Here is a 17,486-nt window from a genome sequence, read left to right on the forward strand (position 1 = left end):
GAGAGTGGGGAGTGGGAAAGTGATGGAGAAAAATTTGGGATACAAGGTTTTGTAAAGGTGAATGATGAAAGCTATCTTTGCATGTATTTGGAAAAATAAAAAGCCATTAAAAACAAATGTTAGCTATTACCTGTTAAACAGTATCAACAATTTTTAGTCTCAACTTATATAGTCATTATGTCTACCCTATTTTTCTGATTCTGTTTTGTTTTTTGCTTTTCATTTTTTTATATCTATCTATGTATCTGTCTATCTGAGTATCTTTATACCTTATACCTGTTGGTCTTAATTGCATTAGAGTATTCCATTTCATTAATGTACCACACTTCATTTAAACCTTCCCCTATCATTAGACATTTAGGTTGCTTCTAGTTTTTTGCATTATATATAATGAGGTTTACTCATTCTGTAATTGCATGCACTTAGGCATAGCATAGGCAAAGAAACAATCACTGATGGTGAATAAATGTTTTATCTCTGAATATTTATGACTTCCAAAGACAGTTTCAATATAGTGACAGCTAAAGGTATGAAAGGATTTAATTAAACTATACATCACCAGTGGCTATAGGGTCTGGCAAATGTCAATATGTAGGACTGTATTAAAGGAAATTTCCTACCTACAAGGAAATAGCCAGTGTTGGATGAGGCATTAATGAAGATGCTAGAGAAGTTGTAGAATCACAGAATTTTAGTGCTCAGTACTCATCTTGTCCAACTAAGATGAGGATCACTGTGCCTCTGAGATTCAGTGAGGTATTAGGGAAGGATCAGAAGGATCAGAGAAACCAGTGTTCGAATTCTGATTCTGTTATTAACTCAATATGTGATCTCAGAAAAGTCATTCAATTGAAGAATGAAGGCATTTACAGATGAGGGTATGACATTCAGAAAGTTTGAAGATCTAATAGGAAAACACCTGTAAAGCCCTTTGCAAAACTTAACTTTTTAAATGGGTCTGTGATCTGGCTCTTGGTATGTCCAAAGTTATTCATGCCTACCCATTCCAAGAAGCCCTTTTCCCCATATTCTGCCATAAGTTTACCATTAAAGGAGTTTTGCAGTTTCTGAAAGGCAGTCTGCCTCCCTTTCTTCTCCCATTCAATTCTGCATCTGCCTGGCACATTTATACTATCTCTGCATGGATATATAAACCTACATATATGTGTATGTAACGGGTACATGGGATGGCTTTTATATTGTGACTCCTTACATGGACTGGATTTCTGGACTGGCTTGCACACCCCTACCTACCCTTTCATTGGCAGGTCTAAATTCCTGGAGAATAATCATTATCATGCAACTATATTAAAATCCTCTCAGGATCCTAAGAATAATTCTGTAGTGGGAAAATACACTTTTCCTTCTCAACACTACAGCTCTTGAGCCCACACTGGAGCACTTCCATTCACACATAATCAGCTGCTTACAGTAAGAGATATCATTAGATTTTAAACATAACCATTTATTTAACGATAAGGCAAAAACAATCAATACATCACAGGTCTCTGAGAATTTACTCATTGTTCTGGGTCACACTCTTCCACTAATGTACTCTCTTGGAAAGAATGGACCCACATAGAAATCTTGCTGAGAAGCACATGAGTGAGAAAAACCCATGTATTTGGGGTAACTTAAATTCTGTACTTGAGGTCATTTGTTTATTTGGGAATATCTGTGCTATACTGAGCTGTTTCTTTGCTAACTCTATTTCTGCCTTGCTCCTCATTTTTTTCTAGCTGGCCAAATCCTTTTCTCTTAGAATCAAATTAATGAGGCATTTCCAAGAAAAGTCTTTGTAGCCATAGAAGTTGATGCTTGAGATTTGTCCTAAATGAAGCCAGAGCTTCTGTGAAATAGGGGTGAGAAATGGAATGAAGGCATTCTATGCTTATGCAATGGACAGTGGAGAGAAAGGCTATGATATGGGAGATGAGTAACACATGCGATTAAATCCCTCTTTAAGAGTTCTTAATGTGTTTGAATTAGTGTTAGTTGACATTTCAAAAACATCTGTTTTACCTTTCTCTTATTCCTTATGAGTAACTCATTTAATTTTTATCTCCTTATGTGGCAAATAAGGGGAATAGACTGAATAGACCAACTTCAAATATATGAAGCCCCAGTCTCAAAATAAACATCTAGTCCCTTTTTCTCTGTCAGGATTTGGCCTTGTTTTTATAAAAGACTTCTAATACAGGAGAAGGACAAAGGCAGGAACAGAGCCAAGGTGTGCCCACCTTTAGCCCCATATGCCAACAACCCTTTCCTTCTTGTCTTAATTGGTCTCAAGGTAGCAAAAAACAACAAAAAAGACTTGAACTAAACTTACTTCTATCAATTCAGTAATCCTGGGAGATCAGGCATGACTGACAGGGATTAAACTGAAGGGGATTTCATATCCATTATTTCTTCATGATAAATGTGGGAAGAGTCTGGGAAACTAGGTCTTAGCTAGAGCAAGGAGAAGGGGTGTGTGTGTGTGTGTGTGTGTGTGTGTGTGTGTGTTTGTGTAAGGGAAGGAGAAATATCTATGTGTTATAGAACACTATTATCTTAGAAGAATCAAAATTGTAGATGACCCAAGAGCAACGGAAAGCTACGTGGTTGGTGTGTAAACAGGCTGCAGTGTATTACCAACAATGCCTTCCCCAGACAAGTGGCGTAAAATTAATTTCCTTTTCCCTTGGTTCTGAATCAGAAATCAGACAGATAGCCCTGTCCTTTCTTTACACACTCACTTAAAAAGACAACAGACACCCGAGCCTTTAAGATTCTCTACTAGTACTGAAGTGGTCTCTTTCTGAATAAGATCTGCCCAGAGCCAATTTTCTGAGAGTGAAACTCTCCAACTCCCCACTTGTTCAGGGAAATTCAAGGGGATTCTTACATGGATTAAGAGGCCTGTTTGTTTTAGTCTCTCACTTCAGCAGTTGCAATAAAACTTTAGTTTTCCCCTAATTTCCTCAAGGAAAGCCACAGTCTTATTTCAGGGACTAAGCCTCCTCTTATATTACGAACAACCATGGACTCTGGCCTTCTTCAGTTCCATTCCATCTGGTCCTCATTTTCCCAAGCTGTCAAACTATAGCATTTTTAGAGTCATAAGATCATAAGGTTAGAACTAGAAGAACACCAGAGGTCATTTAGACCCCAATTTCTTAAACTGTGGTTCGTGACCCCATGTAGGGTCACATAATTGAATGTGTGGGTCATAAAATCATTATTTATTATCAATAAGCATTTGATTTCCATACCTATATGCCTAGGGTCATATAAAAGTTTTTCAGGTAAAAAGGGGTTGTGAGAGGGAAAAAGTTTAAGAAGCCCTCCCCTAGACCAACTCTCTAAGCTTAAAAATTAAGAGACTGAGGACCAGTGAGAAATGGTGAAATGATTCACCTAAAGACATATACGTAGTAACTAATAATTAGAATTTAAACTCCTATTCTTTAGTACTAAATCTACTCTATCATGCTATATTTATATCATGAGTAAAAGAACTCATTTACTTCTTGATAGTGACATTCATCTATTCATCCTACCTATCCTCTCAAGTTTCCTTCAAAGCATTTCTTTATCCTTGAAATTTCCTCCTGTCTTCTATCACCCGTGCCCTCAGACTGCCTCATTATTTCATTTTCATCTCTTGAATAACTACAGGAATTTCGTCTTCCCCATGAATTTGAGGCTAATTCCCTGGTTGCTTCTTCCAATGGAGGAGGAGTTGTCTTAAAACATACCCTCAAAAGGGAGTTCCTGGACTAAGGTAAAATTAGCTCTGATTAGTAGCAGCTATTCCTTGGTCTACTCAGCACCAGCTTCTAGGTATCTATACATAGTTAGGAAAGCAGCTGACCCTTTAACTGATCCTGGTTTGGGAAGAAGTGTACAGACATATAAAAGGGAAAAAAAGGGGGAAAGCAAGCCCAGACTCTAAATGTCATAGGACAGAGAGAGAGGCAGGAAACAGGTTTTTATAATGAGCATAAGAGGAAACGTGTTAATTCTCACAATTGTACTTGACATTCAGCTTTTGAGCAGGAAGGTTGACTTCTTTATTATTATTATTATTATTATTATAGCTTTTTATTTACAAGATATATGCATGGGTAATTTTTCAGCACTGACAATTGCAAAACCTTTTGTTCCAACTTTTCCCCTCCTTCCCCCCATCCCTTCCCCCAGATGGCAGGTTGACCGATACATGTTAAATATATTGAAGTATAAGTTAAATTTAATATATGTATACATGCCCAAACAGTTATTTTGGTGTACAAAAAGAATCGGACTTTGAAATAATGTACAATTAGCCTGTGAAGGAAATAAAAAATGCAGGTGGACAAAAATAGAGGGATTGGGGTTCATAGTCATCTCCCAGAGTTCTTTCCCTGGGTGTAGCTGGTTCAGATCATTATTGCCCTATTGGAACTGATTTGGTTCATCTCATTGTTGAAGAGGGCCACATCCATCAGAATTGATCATCATATAGTATTGTTGTTGAAGTATATAATGATCTCCTGGTCCTGCTCATTTTATTCAGCATCAGTTCATGTAAGTCTCTCCAGACCTTTCTGAAATCCTCCTGCTGGTCATTTCTTACAGAACAATGATATTCCATAATATTCATATGCCACAATTTATTCTGTAATTCTCCAATTGAGGGGCATCCACTCAGTTTCCAGTTTCTGGCCACTACAAAGAAGGAAAGGTTGACTTCTTTATGGTCCTTGTATCAAGCCTCCTTGAAGTACTGTCATGGTTTCTGAGTACTGAGCTCTTTTGTGACAACAAGCTTGAAGGTCTAAAAGATATGGGATGGCTAGGAGCCAAGAACTCCTGCTACAAACATTATCTTAAGATAGGAGAAGGACATATAGAATGAGTGTTCTTAGGGCTGAGACATTTGCTGAACTCAACCTTGTCTTTCTATAACATTTTTTCCTAGTATGTTGATTTGTTAGCTCCTAGGCAGGAAAGTACTGGTATAGCAGCCCATGTAAAAGATCCTTAGGGTGACAGATATCACATCTTTACTGTATCTTTTTTTTTTTCCAATAAGAGGGCAATCAGAAAAGCATGAAACATGACTTGGAAGGATCCCCTGCTGGACATGCTACATGTGTTATTTCATTTTACTGATGAAGAAACATTCAGAATAGTGGATAGGGAAAACTAAAAACTAAATAAAATTAAACCAGCACCTCAAATTGGGCAGCAAGGTGATGCGATGGATAGAGCATTGATCTTGGAATCAAGAAGACTCATTTTCCCGAGTTCAAACTTGGTTTGACACTTAATAGTTGTGTGACCTTGGGCAAATCACTTAACCCTGTTTGCCTTAGTTTCCTTATCTGTAAAATAGAGATGGAAATGCAAAACACTCCAGTATCTTTGCCAAGAAAACCCCACGCAGGATTATGAAGAGTTAGACATGGCTGTAAAATGATTGAATGACTGTTAGAAAAGTACTTCCTTGTCCAAGGTAGAAATTTGAACCCAAAGTTTTCCTTGTCTTCAAGCCTAGCATTCTATCCCATATGTCACTATTTCTCTTGGAACAGCCTATGAAGTCCCTTCTAAGTCTGAATCCCATGAAATGTATTAGAATGTTTTGTAGATCTTAAAATACTATACTGCCAGTTATTATCAGTACATTTAGCAAAGTGCTTTGTAGCATCCAAGGTACTTCCACATATATGTGTCAGCCTTTCAAAACTACTAAGCTTTAAACACCTTTCCAATGCTGTTAATTATTACTCCCCTTCATGTACTTCTCAGCCCAACCAGACTAGCCTTCTTGCTATTTCTCACACATGACAATTCATCTCAGTCTCTAGGCCTCTCCCTCATGCTTGGAAAGTCCTCCTGCCTAATTTCTGTTATTTAGAGCCTTAACATCCTTTTGCTCAGCCCAAATACCATTTTCTACTTTGAGACTTTCATATCCATCTAGCTGTTAATATCTCTTCCCCCATTACTTTTTATTCATTTTTTCATAGATATGTGTCCAAGTTGTCTCCTTGGATAGAATATGAGCTCATTAAAGGCAGGAACTTCTTTAAATCTAGGGTTTAGCACAAAATTGATGATTAATAAATGCTTACTAATCAATTAATGATATCCTTTGATCTCAAAACAACCCAGTGATATAGGCAAGGTTTATAGCAACCTCATTTTTCAGATGATGAAGTTACTAATTGTAAGAGTTGTATCCTGGGTCTTTTGCATCATATAGTGTTAACACAGAACCATCCCCAGCGGGATTCTTTATAAATACATTTTAATTGTAAGGCCAAAACTATGTTCTCCAACTAGTAGCTGCCGCCATCTGTCTGCCTCATTTCTGCTAACATATTCCATGCAATTTAAAGGAAAGACTCCACTCCAAGGATAAAAAGGAAAGCCACAGAAATGTTGTGACACAGACTTTAGCCATTCATGGTAGTAGGGCCTCTCAGAGAATAAGGAATGTCTTTCCAAGATGAGACCCTTTGGTCATCCCACAGGGAGCTCACTCCATATCCTTCCTTGCTCTTATTTCTGTAATTTGGATTGGGTCTTTTTACAGTGGACTGAATATGAGGGAATGACAAAGTGCTTTTTGGCAGGATTGCATTTCGGTGATGCTGAGTCTCTCAAAATAGAAACACGAATTGAAGGAGAACAAGATTTCAGGGCAGCAAGATCCAGAGTAATGACTATTCTGTTAATGATGAAAAGTACAAATGTCTCTATGTGAGAAGATTAGCAAATGGGGTTCCTTGGCTGCACTTTTGGCCTGCTCAGTTACAAGTCAAAATCTGTTTCTTATTTGTTCCTCACCCCATTTTGTTGTCTGGGCCATTAGAAACACCAGCTGATTTTTCTCCTTAGTCCTTGAGGGGATTTTACAGGTCTAAGACTTTTTACTGGACTGAATTTTTGTTGGACAGATTTTCTTCTCTGTCCTATGTGCTAAAGTTTCTAAAGTAAGACACTATGCAAAATGGCCTTTTTAGATTCTGATAAAGGCTTATTGTACTTAGAACTTGATTGATGTTTGGCACACAGTAAGTACTTAATAAATGCTTACAGATTAACATTAGCACTTTCTCAATATGGATCTTTCCATAAGGTACCACATTTACACATGGAAATTGCTTTTTTTTTAGTCAAAGAAGGCATACACAGAGAAGGCAAATTTAGGTAGGAGGTTATCTTTTGCCTTCCAATGAGGCTTCAATTTTTAATTGTAATGTAGTGCAAAGGAAGAAGAAATGAGTTATCTTAATGTGTCATCCAGACAAAGAGATTCATTTAAACCACTGAAATCTTCCAAGAAAGTTCTGAGCAATTGAATTAGTTTAAAAAAATCACTTCAGTTGCCAAGAGGACTAATAGAGTACATTTTCCACTTGACATCAGTTGGAGATAGAATTTTTCTTCCTTGGATTTTTGAGGGTATGTTAGGAAAAGAAGCATGAGAATGGGAATATTGACTATGTTTTGGGGGGCTTCCCTTACTAGCAGCAGATCTGCTGATTTACAGCAGCAACAACCAGTATTTTGTCAAATTCTTCCCATGCTTCATCTCTTAACTCACCTTCTTCCTTTGTAGAATTGTGGAGATTTTTGTGGGGCTGTCCCAGGTTTGCACTCTAGAATGTTTGTGTCCACACTGTATAAGAAATAAGCTTTGGTTAATGTCACCATGCCTCTGGTATATTATGAAAGATTGTAGGGAAAATGGTTTGTGCTTTCTCCTCTAAATGGAAGGAAGACCACAGAGGTAATTGAAACTTACAATATCAGGGGGAAATTTTATTCCTTTACTTTTACGGAAAATGAGATTTGCGTCCCAGCAAAAGTGCTGCCAAATAGTCCCTTAGAAGCTCTAGGCACATAGAAGCTCTAGGCACATTCACATAACTAAACACACATGAGGGGGAATGTGGCTCCCTCTTCTCATCCCTTCCCACCCTTACCCTCTTGTTTTCTGGTGCCCACTGGCCCTGCCTCACTGCTCTTACCAAGAGAACAAAAGTGGAAGAAGAGCTCCTGCCCTCTCTAATGAGCTCCTGTCCTCTTTTTGTTGTTAGATTTCCCAGCTCATGACTGAACCTGGACGAGAGGGACTGACAGAAGCTGCTCTGAACCGCTACAATGCAGATAAACCCTCTGTATACAGCTTTCCAGCCTCACAGAGCCCTTGTGCTACCAGTGAAGCTTCTCCAGGCACCTCAGTGGCAGCATCTTTCTTTGCCAGGTAAGAGAGGTCTTATGACTTTTCAATCTTTCACGTGAAATCTGTTGGGTCATAATTGATGTGAATAAGTGGAAAGCCTTGGAACTGTATCCATTCTTCCAGAATGTCTTTCTAAAAAGATTATCCTGGACACAGATGCTCATTTTAAGGGCTTTCTTAATGATTCCTGCTTCCAGGTGGTTTCTTTGTGGTACAAAATAAATGGCTTTTAATATTTCCTCTTAAATACATACATATATATATATATATATATATATATATATATATATATATCCATTCCAGTTGTTGTAAAGGGCTGAAACTCTTGAGTTGATGCACTGAAGTCGGACAACCGAGCACTTAAGGCTAATTACCGATTGGACAATACTCTATAAGCATATGCTTGGAAAATGGCCTTTTCCACCATCCTGTGCTGGCTCGATAATTGGTGTATACAGAGAATTGTAGGAAAAACTAGGGGGTGGAGTAAGACTAGCCAGAGTCACTTTTGGATGGGAGGTGAAGAGGAGAGGTCGTGGAGATTCTGGGTCCATTCAATTCACTTCTTCCCCAAAGACCAAGAATAAAGACCAAAGACTTTTGCTTATGCTGACTCTGGCTAATTCTAAGATATCCAGGGTGCTAACTCGTTCTTCACAAGTTGTATGCCCCTGGCTCATTTCAGTTATCATATTCCACTTAGATGATCCAAATAAACATTTGTAACATTTAACATAAATTAGGAATTAGATGTGTGATTTCCCTGAAGTAGACAACTCTCAGATAATAAAGGGGCAGCGAGGTGGCTCAGTGCATAGAGTATCAGGTCTGGAGTAAGAAAGACTCATGTGCATGAAATCAAATTCAGTCTCAGATATTTAGGCAAGTCACTTAACCCTGTTTGCCTCAGTTTTCTTATCTGTAAAATGAGTTAGAGAAGAAAATGGCAAATCATTCCAGTGTCTTTGCCAAGAGAAATTGCTGAACAACAGCAACAGCTAAGGAAACCACTTGTAGAGCATATAGGGCCATGCTTCCTCTGCAATTTAAGGTCTTAGCGAGTTGTCCAGAACACTAAGAGATTAAATGATTTACCTAGGGCTACAGAGCTAGTACAGGACAGCTGGATGGTACAGTGAATGGAGTGCTAAATCTGTGCCACACCAGAGTGCTAGATTTGTGCCACACACTTTCCATGAAATTGTTTTCATGCTCACCATTAGCATCCTTGGAACTGAAGGGACTTTAGAGATTATAAAGTCTTGCCTTTTCATGTTGAAGAAGAAGAAATGGAGTTTCCAGAGTTATGAAGTACCCATATCAAATAACTAGTCAGAGGAAGAATTGGGATTCCAATCTAAACTAACTCCTTAGTTTATCATTCTCCACTCCCCTCTGTAATTTTTAAGCCATTTGCCTCATTGACTTCCAATTTGAGGCTCTGCTTTGCTCTTACAACTTTTCTAAATCACATTTGGAAAAATAAGTTTCTGACATCCATTGTGTAGCATTTTTTGTTCTCCTTGAATATGGCCTCCATTAGAAGAGGAGGGAGTAGTATTCAATAGGTATAGGAGTCCAATAAGAGGGAAGCAGGGGATAGCAAGAACATTGGCTTGGGGGGGGGGCACATAGATTCTGTGGAAGGAATTGTTTATGTTTTATGCTGTTGCTTTTTGTGAACTTTGGTCAGCTCAGATGTGGGAGTGATAGGATAGGGATATAGGAGTTATGAGGTATGAATTATTGTGAACAAAATACTTGGATGTTCCTTAATCCCCCTTAGTAGAGAAACCAAGCTTCATGAGAAACAAAGATAAGGAATCTCAGCATGGTATCCAGCGGATAGAAAAGTTTATGGGGAAAGGAATAATAATGTTACATTATAACACACACGTGTTGCCTTCTTGTTGTTGGGTTGTTCTCAGTCCTGGCTGACTCTTTGCTTGGCAAAGATACTGGAATAGTTCTTTCTCCAGCTCCTTTTAAAGATGAGGAAACTGAAGCAATCAGGGTTAAGTGATTTGTTCAGGGTCACACAGTGACCCTGTGACACACAGCTAGTAAGTATCTGAGACTACATTTGAATTAAGGGAGATGAGTTTGAGTCTAGACCCAGTATTTTATAACTGCATTATACACACACACACACACACACACACACACACACACAACTACACAATACATTATACACACATAAAGCACTATAGTAATTATTATTATTTCTTAACCCAGAGTTTATATCGATGAGATCATAGGTCTAGACAATACTGATATTGTAATAGTTACAAAACTCTCTCTCTCTCTCTCTCTGTGTATCTGGCTTCAGACCTTATTAGGTGATCTTGAACGCGTCCTTTAACTGAGTTCCTTCAAATATACATTGGAGATAATATAGGACTTAACTCACCAAGGGTTTTGGTGAGGATCAAATGGGACATTTATAAAGTATTTAGCACAGTATCTGGCATAATGGAGGTGCTTAATATATGCTTATTCCATTCCATTTCCCCTATATTATGACATTATTCTCTTCATGTATAAAGAATGAACAACATATGTGAATATTTTCACCCAGTTATGCATATATAAACATATCTATTCCAGTCCTCTCATAAATGCTCTTGTATACTCAGATACAAGAACTAAGCTACTTGCAGGTGATCACACAGTTATCCAATGGAAAGGGGGGTTGTCTGAGGTGGAATTCAAAGGCAGTCTTTTTCTGCTGCAGTCTTTTCTCAGTCTACTCCCCGAAGCTGCCAGAAAGCAGCAAACAAATCCTGGAGTGGGATTAGACAATAGATTACTAAACTCCTGGGCAAATGAGTAACTACAAAGGAGCAGGTTGGAGAATTGCTAAATGAGAAACAAAGGGCTTGATTGAGGACAGACTTTACATTAATCTGGAAGGTTTTTACAAGCAAGCAAATAAAAGAACTGAGAAGTGACTGGTTGCCAAGGACTTCCCCAAGTCCTCTTTCTATTGTGGAGACAAGCAGGGCTGAATGAAAACAATGACACTTGACCTGGAAGATTTGCTGAAGCTGGGGAGGAGAGAGTGGGGAAGGTGGCCAGCCATCAGGGAGAGGCTGGGGATCTGGGAATGCTAAGATGCTTTCAGTGCTGGACAGAGCACTTAAAGTGATGGGAAACCAACCTGCTGAGTTCTCAATTGTCAGGGCTTGTTAGATGAGCTTTAAAATAGCCAGGGAGGCTCTCAGGGGCTGCATAAATCCTGATGGACTCTTTATTATTTGGTGAGTTCTGACAGTGTGCTTGGTTCCTCATGGAGAGAAGCATTAATAGCATATGGCAGGTGCTCAAAAGGCTTACAATCCACCATGGGGAAGAGCGCCATTTGAAAAGAGTCATTCTTGGTATTTATTCACAGCCTTTAATCCCATGAGCTTCAAGTGCCCTCAGATAATTAAAACTTGGGCATCACACCTCCCTGGGGAGGGAATAAATGTGAAGAGATATATTTCTTTTTGCCAGGTGTGAAGCAATGCACAGAAATGAAATACCTTGACCAGGGCAGAAAGTCCACTTCAGAGCTGGGGATGTATCTCATCCCCTTGAATCCATCTATTAAACTCAAACAGCTGCATTTATCCTATCAACCACCTGAGTTCAATCTTGAAGAGACACCGTCTTTAGCCAAACCAAAGATCTATTCTGTATTGATAGTGTCTGGGAGTTGGCAATGGTAAGATCTGCATCAGAGTGGAGGGTCAAGGTCAGAGAAACTAGAGAAGCTAAATTCTTCTAGAAAACAGTGAGCTATTGTTTGGGGCAGCTAAGTGGAACCATGGATAGAGAGCTGGCCTGGGAGTCATTGGATTCTTGCCTTGGACACTTATAGCTGTGGGACCTATGCAAGTCTTTTAACCTCACCCAGCCTCAGTTTCCCCACTTAAAAGTGGGAATAATAATATAATTTACTTCACAGAATTGTGAGGATAAAATGAGCTGTAAAACACTTTGCAAACCTTATGGTGTCATGTAAATGTTAATTATCATCATCATCGTCATCATTATCTTGGAATCTGAAGAATGAATGAATAAATAGGAACACAATGGAGGCTAAGGGGGGAGAAACAAGTTATGCAAAAAAGCAGATATTCTCATTATCCACATTTTCCTTAATTTTTTTACCCCCCAAAATATACTGAGCAAACCTTTCCACAGTACATTTTCTGAACCTGTAAAATGGGAATCCTAATCCTGAACCATTAATGAATGATTTCATGATAGATCTTGTACCTTTTACAAGGTACAAGAGATTCAAAAATCTCCTGTGACAAATTTTGAAGATGGTATTTTCTACCATTTTCCACAGTGGTATCATGGTGTTTTGCCAATACTCTTTTGAACTCCTTTGCTGGGGAATTGAAGGAATCCTGATTCAAATAAGCAACCATAAACAAAAAAAGGCAACAGAAAATAAAAAAGATATATATTAGTCTTGTTTGATTAACTTCTAAATTCTTCTGGATTCTTAAGTTCACTGAGAGAATCATACATAGCTGGCTGTGGAATCATGATGTTCCCCAATGGGGAATTCCCCTTGCAATGATTCTAATAAACAGTTATAAAATCAGGCAGGTGATTTTTCACATTGGTTGAAAGTTCTTCTTGGGCAAAATTTTTCATGTAAAATATTTTGCTCTGTGGTGATACAGGGAATTCAGTCCATTTCAGCAAACATTTTATTAAGCAATGTTTGCTGTCCTTAAGAAACCTACATTCTACTGGATAGGGGGATGGGGAATGGGGAAAAGGAACCGCATTTAACTGCAAGAGTGAAACTGACTGAATACCAAATCAGTGAGATTTCCTGAAAATCTAATACTTGAATTCCTGCTGAATTTGTGATTTTAACACCAAGGGCTATCCTTCTCTCACTTAGAAGATGGTCTATGTAAATTACCCTGGACTAAATATCACCATGTTGCCAACATGGTCATAAGCCCCTGGGTTTTAAGTAGCGTGATTGGATGGGGGTTTTTAGAACTGAATTCTCAGGTTGTATTGCTTGGAATCCTTGGAGTCAAAATGCACTTTCTGATAACCTTCCATCTTCTTATTGATTATACTCATTGTCGTATTTATTCATGGTTGAAAATGAACCACTAAAACATTTTAGCCTGCCAATTTGAGTTCAAAATAAGGATTCCAAAATTAGCTAACACAACCAGTTTGTCCTCAAGCTTGTAAAATGTACCTGATGCTGTCTCATCAGATTAACTCTCTGTTGGGTGTTAAGACATCAGTTGTTAGGACAAAAGCAGCTTGAAACTTGATGTATTCAGAACCCTGTGTTCACACAAACCTACTCTTGTTGTGTCCATGCCTATTTTTGTATAAGCTATTAGGACCCGCTGTTTTCCATTGAAGTGCTGATGCCCTTGGCTTCTGATGGGTGGATGTCTTGTGTAACTGCCATATGCTAGATACATAAACAAAATTGTGAGGAACAGCAAGACTATATCATGTAGGCCAGGAGAAATTGAGAAGAGGAACTTAATTTGAGTAGCTTCTTTTCCCCTCTAGTACATTTCTACCTTTTGCTCTAAATATGAGCTCAGAATAAAGTATCTTAAGGGTGCATGCTTTTTAGGAAAAGATTCACTGTTGGAAGGAAAACGGGATAAATGAATTGACCGGCATATACCAAATGGCTACAGGCTAGACATTTCATGGTAGAAAAAAGGGGTCCTAGCAACCAAGACTGAATTAGTATGAGAGAAACTGAGGTCCTAGGATCTAATATAACTATTGGTTCTCTGCTGGTTGTTATCTGTCTTCATTTAGTGTTTCTTTAGAGGTCAATTACCAATTAGAAACTGGAGGCCCAAAGGGGACCCAAACAATTGATGTTTTGCTCCCAAAATGTTTCAAATTTTTGGCCATTATTTTTCTTTTCTTCCTTAATAAGTGATTAGTTGTAGGTCACTTGTAAAATATTTTAAGTGTCAGTTATTATATCTCCCCCTATCTGTATTTAGACTTGTGGACCTAATTAATTGTGTTTAATCTCAGGCTGTGGAGCCCCTCTATCCCTTTTTATTCTTTAGAAATCGATTTTGCTTATTGTTTTCCTTTGGATTTTATTCAATTTTTCCAACCTTTACAATGGAAAAAAAACCTTAAAAGATTTTTTTGGGGGTATTTAAAACTCACTGTAAAATCCCAGATGTGTCCCCTGCTTTATTTAATTCAAAATACATTAGTCACTTATTGTTACCTTTTGGCTTGTGTATTGTTAGTTTTTTTGGTTTTTGATTTTTGTTTTTGCTTTTGGTGTGTCTAAAGTTCCACTTCTGAGAATACAAATTTGCATGTCATTGAAGTTAAGTTTTCAAACACATTTTTACAGGAAAAATTCACTGATATTTGGTAAATTAAAAATCCCATTTTCTTTGTGAAAATTATATCTGTCAGTTTTTAATGAATATATGTACATTTCAAGATCTTTGCTGTTACTAGGTGTCAACATTTTCAATTCCCTTATTTATAGTAGTTCTCCCAATACTGGCCCAACTTTATGAACCTCAACTATGATTTCATTGTTGTTGTAATTACAATGTTTTGTGGTAAGGAAGCTTCCTTTGTCAATGAATCTCAGCAGGTGCTCTTCAGCTTGACCATGGTACCATTTATTGACTGGTGGAATTGAGATATTGCTAGGCTTGGAGTCAGGGACCCTTGGGTTTAAAATTATGCTTTAGCCATTTACCATTTGTATGATTGGGCAATTCACCTAAGCTTTTTTTTTTTTTTTTTTTTTTTTTTTTTTTTTTTTTTTTTTTTAGCTCTAGTTACTCCACGGACAAAGTAGGGATAATAATAGTAGCAACCTCACAGGGAGTTTGTGATGATCAAATGATCAAATCAATGCATACTTTGTAAACCTTAAGATCCTGTTTGAATGTTAGCTATTGTTATATTGTGTCAAAGTTGACTTCGAACTCATATCTTTATCACTACAAACCATCCATCTCTCCTTGGCCTTATTACTTTATTAAATTCTACTTTGGAACTTCACAAGGCAAGTTAGACCGCATGTGGATAGATGGATAGAATGCTGGATCTGGAAATCAGATCTGAGCTCAAAAATTTCCCCAGACACTTATTAACTGTGTGACCCTGAGCAATTAATCTTTGCCTGCCTCTGTTTTCTCATCTGTCAAATGGGGATAATGATAGCACCTATCTCCTAGAGTTGTTGGCAGAAGCAAATGAGACAGTATTTGTAAAATGCTTTGTGAACCATAAAGCTGTCTGTAAGTGCTAGCTATTATTACATGATCCTATTTCACTTATCTGGGAGCAGCATTAAGTTCTGAGAAGGCAGGGGAGCTCAGTGCCTCTCTTTTTAAATAAATTATCTCTTTAATAAATTATCTCATAAATGTGCAAGCTCTGGGTTTAAATTCCCTTGATAAAGAAAGAGAGGTGTAAAGGTGAGTTTTAGAATCCCAGTCCATTTAGGGGCTCCCCCCAATTCACTTCCTTTAGGGTATCTGTTTGCTCAGCTTGGGCTTTTTCTCTTTCCTGACAAGATCTGCCTTTCTTCCCTTCACTGATTCTTTTTACCCTGGTCCAAAAGGATTCTATTTTTAGGGGCTGGCCTTATTCTTTTTCTGTCCCTTCATGCTTTTGATGACTTCTTCCACCTTCTCTTTCTAAGCCCCAATGGAGAATTTACATAACAGCTTTCTCCAAGGAACCTGAGCTGGGCAATTATCTAATTGATCTTCCCTTTGTCCGTTTGAAGCAGGAGGGAGTTGAGGAATCAGTCCAGTGACCCAGTGGGTTAGGGCAAAGTGGGGCTAAGAACACAAAAGTTCTTGAATCTCAAGATCTAATAGTAAAACTTAGTACTTTTTCTGTGAACCACCTTATGGGGCCCCCACTTGGCAGGACTTAGCTGTGTTTGTATTTTTTTTTTTAACAAGCAAAATCTTCTTACAGTGAATATAGTCACAGAGGAGTTCTGTCCTAAAAAAAATCATTTCCATGGTTGAGGCAATAGCTAGTGCCCATAAATAATATTTAATATGGCACAACCAATTCTCTTTATTAATAATTCTAAAAAGCTCTCTTTTTCTAACAAGATTCAGTAACAGTCCTTTTCTGTGAAGCCTAAGCATTGCCTCTCTTGTGGGACAGTTCCTTTCAGTCCCCAAAGGGAATAAGAGGGCTGAGCAATTAACTCTCTCCTCCTTGTTAATCATCCAATTTCTCAAACATTTATAAAGCACTGTGTGAAAGTCTAGAAGCCACCATGGTAGAGAACACATCCTAAATAATAATCCTGAGTAATGATAATTAAACACTTATATAGTTGATTACTGTGTGTTGGACATAGAGCTAAATGCTTTGTACTTAATATCTCATTTGATCTTTACAACAGCCCTGAGAGGAAACTGAGGCAAATAGAAATTAAATGATTCGCACATGTAGCTAGAACATGTCTGAAGCCAAATATGAACTCAGATATTCTTGATTCTATATTCTGATGTTGTATCCCTTGTACCACTTGTTGCTCTGAACAAAACTCTGAAACTCTGAACTCTGAAAGCCAGGAAGAACTGGGTTCAAATCTCCACTTTGACACATACTGAATGTATGACCTGGGCAAATCATTTAACATCAGGACACTTCCTGTCCTTGTGTGAAAAACTGATGAAGTCAACTACACTGATGACATGATAAGTCCCATTAAAGACATATAGAATATATTATGTATTATATATAATATTATATATTTTTCATATCTATCTCTATCTGGATATGTGAAAAACATTCTACTTGCCCTGGGGATGCAAAATAAAACAACAAATAGTCCTAGCCATTATTAAAATCTACCTAGGATTGGAGGAAATAAAGCTATTGGGATATTAAATACCATATAATTTCAGAAAATTATATGGTGTTTAATTATATTGGATTATGTTCAATATTGGATTATATTCAGTATCATTAAATACAATATAATTTGAGAAAGGAGGAAACTAACAACTTAGGGTATAAAAAAAGGTTTTTGTGTTGAAAAACAAAACCTAAGATGAACTTTGAAGGAAACTAAAGACAATAAGAAGTGTATATGAGGAGGGATTGTATTCCAGGTATGAAGGAAGACAAACTCATGCAATGGCCTAGAAAACAGGCAATAGAAGGATGAGCATATTGGCTGGTCAGCAGATTACAACCCATTCATCTACACCTTTTTGTCCTGTGTAATCCTAGT

At 37.8% G+C, this 17,486-nt stretch overlaps 1 protein-coding gene across 1 annotated transcript in view; it reads left to right on the forward strand.

Annotated features, from left to right (window-relative positions):
• The window catches only part of KIF26B (kinesin family member 26B), a 612,624-nt gene that overhangs the window by 292,032 nt on the left and 303,106 nt on the right, over window positions 1–17,486 (forward strand). The window contains exon 4 of the mRNA XM_003767766.4: window positions 8,082–8,248. Coding sequence (XP_003767814.2) covers window positions 8,082–8,248 — 167 coding nt within the window. The remainder of the gene's footprint in view (window positions 1–8,081; window positions 8,249–17,486) is intronic.

Source organism: Sarcophilus harrisii, chromosome 4, assembly GCF_902635505.1.
Source record: "Sarcophilus harrisii chromosome 4, mSarHar1.11, whole genome shotgun sequence".
NCBI classification, from domain to species: Eukaryota; Metazoa; Chordata; class Mammalia; order Dasyuromorphia; family Dasyuridae; genus Sarcophilus; species Sarcophilus harrisii.